General features: G+C 41.2%; 1 protein-coding gene across 2 annotated transcripts in view; it reads right to left on the bottom strand.

The window, feature by feature from the left end:
* LOC119598585 overlaps positions 1-7,500 on the bottom strand; it is a 101,431-nt gene that overhangs the window by 47,216 nt on the left and 46,715 nt on the right. For both annotated transcript variants that reach the window (XM_037948232.1, XM_037948233.1), the window contains exons 5-13: positions 6,918-7,072; positions 6,305-6,432; positions 5,523-5,720; positions 4,963-5,159; positions 3,591-3,702; positions 3,111-3,292; positions 1,248-1,375; positions 823-905; positions 304-480 (exon numbers count right to left, since the gene is read on the bottom strand). In XM_037948232.1, the coding sequence (XP_037804160.1) occupies positions 304-480; positions 823-905; positions 1,248-1,375; positions 3,111-3,292; positions 3,591-3,702; positions 4,963-5,159; positions 5,523-5,720; positions 6,305-6,432; positions 6,918-7,072 (1,360 nt within the window). The remainder of the gene's footprint in view (positions 1-303; positions 481-822; positions 906-1,247; positions 1,376-3,110; positions 3,293-3,590; positions 3,703-4,962; positions 5,160-5,522; positions 5,721-6,304; positions 6,433-6,917; positions 7,073-7,500) is intronic.

Here is a 7,500-nt window from a genome sequence, read left to right as displayed (position 1 = left end):
ACAAGGGACTTGGTTTCTCCAACGCCCAAGTTTTTTTGTTTTGTGGACACTAGTTTACTTCGATCAATGAACTATATTGCGATTACAGCATAAATCTCCACTTAGCATTGCCTGCTTTGTTAGCAGTTTTGGATTTTTCAATATTGATGAATAATGGATTTCGATTTTTAAATTCCTTTTCAAAGGTGGTTCTCATTTATGATAAATTTCTCCCACATTTCCCCCGCATCCTTGCTCCTCTGTATCCCCATTCATATCAAAATAGCGCACACAAGCGTCCGGCATCCAGCGTCCTGCATTTACCTTAATGAAGTCTGGATCAAAATACGGGTTGATGAGCTCCCTTAATTCTTGCAGATTTTTACGGCCCGAGTCAGAGCACATCTGCGCGGAGAGGCTCTGCCAGCCCGCGTCAGACAGGTCAGCCCAGGACTCTCGGCTGCACACCCACATCGAAAGGGTGTTTTCCGATATCATTTTCTGAAAAAAAAGAACTGTGATGTGCTTTCTGTATGTTAGCGAGTGGATGTCAGCAAACGCTGGGATGACTGTAACTGAACATATCAAATAAACACATGTAACATGATTTTAACTTAACACATCAATTACACAAACGCTGTAATGACTTCTAAGTTACCACATCAGATTAACCAACGCTATAATACCTTCAACATAACACATCAAGTAAATACTCTCTAATAATTCCAACTTAACACATGGAATCAACAACTGTTAAAACGATTTCTGCACATCAGATAAACAAATGCAGTTAATACTTTTAATTTACATTTTACCTATTGCTACGTTTACAAGGAACCTCACCTGGAGTAAAGTGTGGTTAGAGAAGGTTGCCACTAACCCATAATTCACTGCTGGGGGGTTGGATATAACCCACGGGACCAGAACTATAACAAAAACAAAACAAAACATAATAAGATCAGTTCTGGACTAGTTCAACAGTGCTTATCAATATTAATAAAGGTAGTTTTACAGTTAACCTTTATTGATACTACTGTTAAATGATTCAGCAATTAAGGTGAAACTACTAACGCCAGAGGTGTGTTTCTTATGTAGACAGTATATTAGAAATATAAAACAATAATGAATACAGACTTCCAACAGTGTTTTTTTTTTCTTTCTACAGAGCATAGATAAAGAGCTATGCTAAATTCATCTGCCTTCGTACACAACCTTGGTCCCAATCTACCTAAAAATTACGAAAATAAATACACTCTCAAACTACATACTACTGGTAGCTCGGGTCGCGTTGGTGTAGAGGGCGGCGAGCAACTGCGCAGAGGCGAGCGCGCTGACCACGTGCCTCTGCGCTTCAGCCGGGAGGCGCTGCTGGGCGTCGTCCACGGCGGCGCCCAGGCTGAGGGCAAACGAGCGTACGTTTTTCACTATGAAAGGTCCGAGATGAACGAGGATCTTCATGATTTTTAAGAGGATGATGATGATGATAATAGTAATTATAAAAAAAGAAAATAATAATAATAATAAAGTAATAATAATAATAATAATAATAATAATAATAATAATAATAATAATAATAATAATAATATCATTATCATTATTATTATTATTATTATTATTATTATTATTATTATTATTATTATTATTATCATTATTAATAATAATAATGATAATGATAAAGTAATAATGATAATAATAATAAAGTAATAATAATAATAATAATAATAATAATAATAATAATAATAATAATAATAATAATAATAATAATAGCAACGCTAACGATAATAATGCTTACTATCATAAAAATAACAAACATAAAAAAAGACAATAATGATAATAACGATAATGCTAATGATAACTATTATTATTATTACTATTAGTATCAACATTATCGTTGTTATCATTATCATTACTTTATTACTATCATAATTATTATTATTATTACTATTATCATTATCATTATCATTATTATTATTATTATTATTATTATTATTATTATTATTATTATTATTATTATTATTATTATTATTATCATTTTCATCATCGTTATCATTATTATCATCAGTATTACTGCTACAACTATTATCATCATCATTAACATTATCATTATAGTAATAACAACAATAACAGTAATAGTGAATGCTAAAACACTGGTACTATGGTAGAAAAACCCACAATACAAAAACTAGATTCATTGAAAAGGAGACTACAGTTTCGAAATCCACCTGGATTCCATCTTCATAATAACAACGGCATTAATAACTTTAGAAAAAAATTGTCAAGATCGATACGTATATTGAAAACCCTAATACCACGTTTCGGCTCACATTGGATGTTATATATAGGTTTATCACCTCGGCTTATTTTTTTTTTTTTTTTTTTTTTTTTTCTGCTGTCTCTTCTGTAATCTCTAGGTTTGTGTTCCTTGTTTTGACTAACGCGATAATTAAACAATAATGATAATTTTAATGATAAATAGATAAAGTATTTTGTATTCTAATCCCACAAACATTATAATCTTTACGAAGTGACTTTTATCGCTTTTGCTTGCAGAGAAAGACATGACATCAGCGTTACTGTAGAGGAACACAATGCAGCAAGAGATAATATACCAAAGTTCTGAGAAATGGAGACTTAAATTGTTTTGAAAACGGCCCTTCAGACACCACAAAAACAAGGTAGATCCCCCTCCCGCTAAAAAAAGAAATGGTTACTGTGGTTTCGTTTTGTTATAGGCCTACATCGACGATTCTCATTCTATAATCATTTCTGTAATCTGTGGCCAACGTTAACTTGATATTCTTGCAGTATGAATAAGATCTAATTATTCCAAACGCCAGGAAATCAGTTAAAAATTCATGGACGGTTTCCGCTTCGCTAAATTTAATTTCTTTCATATAAAAATTAAGCTTTTTCAACGGTCAAACCAGGAAAGCTTGACAGTACCAACAAGAAACAACGAAAACTCCCATAACGACAGCGGAAAACACACACACACACACACACACACACACACACACACACACACACACACACACACACACACACACACACACACACACACACACACACACACACACACACACACACACACACACACACACACACACACACTCCCAAAAAGACCAACTTACCTCGTGACATTCGGAGTCTCGGGCCCCATGACGGCGGGCAGGAGGGAGGTGACCAGCGCAAGGGCCGTCTGCGCGGTGAAGTCCTCCTTCAGAGCCTCCGTCACCTCCATCACCTCATGCCCTGTGGTGTCGATCACTTCTCCTGCTCTGATCAAGATGTTTTTCCATGGGTCAGGCACGTCCTAGGGGGAGATGAAGGATTTAGTCAGTGTTTAGATACGTGTTTTTTTGTTGTTTTTTTTTTCCTGTATATTATTGTGCGTGTGTGTGTGTGTGTGTGTGTGTGTGTGTGTGTGTGTGTGTGTGTGTGTGTGTGTGTGTGTGTGTGTGTGTGTGTGTGTGTATTTGTGTTTATATATATGTGTGTGTGCCTGCGTTCGTAAGCGTACACAAGGAGGTCATTACACCGCTCCGATCTAAAAACACGATTATATTCCACAGAGACACAACATCCTCCCGCGATCCATCAACACGACGTACCGTGTTCACTTGGGAGGTGAGGTTCTCCACGTTCTGCAGTAGCCGCGCGCCGAGAGAGGTGAGTTGGGGGTCCGCCACGAGGCCTTCGAGAACGCTTATCAAGTTCTTCATACTGTGGGAGGGGGGGGGGGGTTGGCATTAGTGGGCAGGTCTCTTTGCCTTCTTTGTCTCATTAGCTCTTTCTCTCTCGTGTCCTCGGTCTTGCTCTCTCTCCTCTTCTCTCCTCTCTCCTCTCTCTCTCTCCTCTCTCTCTCTCTTCTCTCCCTCTCTCCTCTCTCTCTCTCTCTTCTCCTTCTCTCTCTCTCTCTCTCTCTTCTCTCTCTCTCTCTCTCTCTCCCCTCTCTCCTCTCTCTTCTCTCTCTCTCTCTCTCTTTTCTCCTCTCTCTTCTCTCTCTCTCTCTCTCTCTCTCTCTCCTCTTTCTCTCCTTCCTCTCTCTCCTCCTCTTCTCTCTCTCTCTCTCTCCTCTTCTCCTCTCTCTCTCTCCTCTCTCTTCCTCTCTCTCTCTTCCTCCTCTCTATCTCTCTTTCCCTCTCCCTCCTTCTCTCCCTTCTAATTCCGTTTTCCCCACTTCCTCTCCCTCTGGCTCCCCTCCTCCCTCTTCCCCTCTTTTTTTTCTCCGTCTCTGTCTCTCCCTCCCCTCCCTCTCTCCCTTCCCTCTTTCTTTATCTCTTTCCTTCTCCCTGTTTCCCCCTGTCGCTCACCCTCTCCTTCCATTGAAATTCCGTCTCCCTCTCCCAACCCCTTTCTTCGTGCTCTCCTTTCTCCTTCTCCTACTCCATTTCCGTCATCCTCCCCTCTCTTTCTAATCCCGTCTTTCTCAGTCACAATCTCCCTTCCCTCTCCCACACTCCCTCCCCTCCCCTCCCCTCCCCCTTCCCATCCCCTTAGATTCCTATCCCTCATTCCTCTTCTTCCCCCACCACCCCCACCCGTCTTTCTCCCTCCCCCTCCTATCCCCCTTTCTCCCCTTCTTCCCCCTCTTCCCATCCCATCCCTTCTTCTCTCCCTTTCCCTCACCCTCACATCCCTTCCCCCTCCCCTTCCCCCTCCCACCCCCACCCTTCTGCTCTCTCCTTCACTCCCACTTCCATCCCCCTTTCACTCTTTCCGTCTCCCCTTCCTTCTCCCCCCCCCCACTGCTTACCCCCCTCTTTCTCTCTCCCCTCCCCTCCCTCTTTTTCCTCCTTCTATCACCCTCCTTCCCATCCCCTCCTCCCCCTTTCCCCCTTTCCTTCTCTCCCCTTCCCACCCCCTCCCTACCTCTCTCCCCTCCCGTCCCCCTCCCATCCCCCTTTCTCCCCTCCTTCCCACTCCCTCCCGTCCCCCTGTTTCTCCTCCCTCCCCCCTTCCCACGCCCTCCCCTCCTCTCACCTCTCCATCGTCCATCCCGCGTCCGTGAGCTCCGTAATAGCAGAGGTAATGGGCTGCAGGGCGTGACTAAGGCTACTGAAGGTGGAGGCGAGGGGCGCGAGGGACTCCAGACGCCCTAAGGAAGCCAGCATCGCCCCCAGCTGCTGCACGAGCGACTCTGCCTCGTAGCCTCCGATGGCGCCGAGGACATCCGAAACCTGGCGGAGGGAGGGAGGGGCTTGTCACTGGCGCTGCTTTTGTTGTGTCATTGTCGTTATTACTGTTGTTATTATTATTATCATTATTATTATTATTATTATTATTATTATTATTATTATTATTATTATTATTATTATTATTATTACTATTACTATTATCATTATTAATATCATCATTATTGTTATAACCATTATATTATCATTATCATCAATATAGTTTTTTATCCTAGTTTTGATTATCATCGTGATGATTACGAAAACAATAATGATGATGAAGATGAAGATGATGGTCATGACGCTAACAATGAAGATGACGATGACGGCAAAGATGAAAATGGCCAAACTTCCTTTTCTTTTACTCACCTTGTTAAACAGACCCATCGCATCCAGAGCGTTGGTAAAAACCCTCGTGATGTTGGCGGTGATGTTGGGGGAGAGGCTGCAGAGGGAGGCGGAGATGCTGGCCACGTCTTGGCTGGCGTGCGTGACGAGGAACTGCCCGAGCTGCTCCGGCGAACACACCACGCTATAGACGTCGCGGTAGCCGATCAGGGACATCACCTGGCCACGAGACAGCGTTTAGTGATGGTGAGAGTTTGTGAATGGCGACGAGACAAAACTGATGAATAACGGTAGCAGAATGTATGATATATGAGTTACAACAGCAAAAATAAATAAATAAATAAATAAATAAATAGATGAGTGACGGTGAGAGAGTTTATATGAGTGATGGTGACAGAGTTTTAAAAGTGACGATGAGAGAAAGTTTGTGTGTGACGATGAGAGAGAGTTTATGAGTGATAATTAGAGGGAATTTGTAAGTGATGATGAGAGTTTGTGACTGACAATGAGAGAGTCTATGAGTGACGATGAGATACAACAGTAAAATAGATGAGTGACGATGGGGAAGTTTATGAGTTTATGAGTGACGGTGAGAGAGAGTTCAGGAGAGACGATCAAAGAACACTGATGAGTAACGCTAAAGGAATGTATGAGATCGTACAGTACAAAATATCTCTTACAACGGTAAAGAATGTATGAGTAACGACAATGGACAACTGATGAGTAACGACAGTAAAAAAAAAAAAAAAAAAAAAAAAAAACGAATAAGCGCCTCATATCTGTAAACCTTAACGAGAACTCACCCTAGACATGTTGATCCTGGCGCCCAAGATGGCAGACACAACGGCAGGATCGAAATCAAACTCCGTGACGAGAGTTTCGTTGAGTTTCCCCGGGGAATGTATCACGTCGCTCACCGATAACCCGTTTTCTGTAAAGATGAAAAGTCGTGAGGTCATATTTCGTGTCGTTGAAATTTGCGTGTTAAATGTCATGTATTACACAAATTATATTAAAGTGTCTATAATTATAGTGTGATACCAAAAAGTTATGAATAATGATTACTAATTGTTTTTACTTTTACTGCCTTTAGTAGATGTAGAATGTCAATATTCCTATTAATATTGCAGTACTGTAATCATCAACCGTTAAAAAACAAAGTAATAATTATTAATTAATGATGACGACGACGACGACGACGATGATGATGATGATGATGATGACAAAGATGATAATAATAATGAAAGTAAAATCAATACTGATAATAATAATAATGATGATGATAATAATAATAATAATAAAATAGTAGTAATAATAATGATGACGAAATGACGATGACGGTGATAATAACGAGAATAATAATCGCCAAAAATCATAACAATACCGCTAAGTGAGTGAGCCCCGCGCACTTCCTACCCATAAGATCCCTGAGCAAAGGGTTTTTGAGCAGATCCGCGAGCATGGTGAGGCGGGAGATGCTCGTGGGGACAGACGACAGCATCCCGAGCATCCCGCCCTTGCTCTCGCCCGCCGCCTCCATCCAGGACGTGTCGTTGAGCAGGGAATTTATCCTGCGGGAGGCAACAAGTGAGGCTGGGAGGGGGAGGGGGGGTTGGTTCGGCGCGTGTGTGTGTGTAGGTGTGTGTGTAGGTGTGTGTGTGTGTGTGTGTGTGTGTGTGTGTGTGTGTGTGTGTGTGTGTGTGTGTGTGTGTGTGTGTGTGTGTGTGTAGTATACATATTTATGTTATATAATATCCCCCTCAAAACCATTTCAATAGATAAAATAACAGTTGAGAGGGAAAATAAGGAAATATATATATAAAGCGAAACGATGCAGCTAATTCATATTTCTATTAATAACTACACAAAGATACGAAAATATTAACGAAGATCTGTGTCATGCCAAATACTGTGTGTGTGTGTTTGCGTGTGTGAATATGTGTATCTATGAGAGTGTGAATGTGTGTGAGGGTGAATGTGAGTATCTGTGTGAGTGTGA

This window comes from Penaeus monodon, chromosome 41 (assembly GCF_015228065.2).
Source record: "Penaeus monodon isolate SGIC_2016 chromosome 41, NSTDA_Pmon_1, whole genome shotgun sequence".
Lineage (NCBI taxonomy): Eukaryota > Metazoa > Arthropoda > Malacostraca > Decapoda > Penaeidae > Penaeus > Penaeus monodon.
The sequence above is the reverse complement of the archived record's forward strand: the minus strand, read 5'-3'. Positions and strand labels throughout refer to the sequence as shown.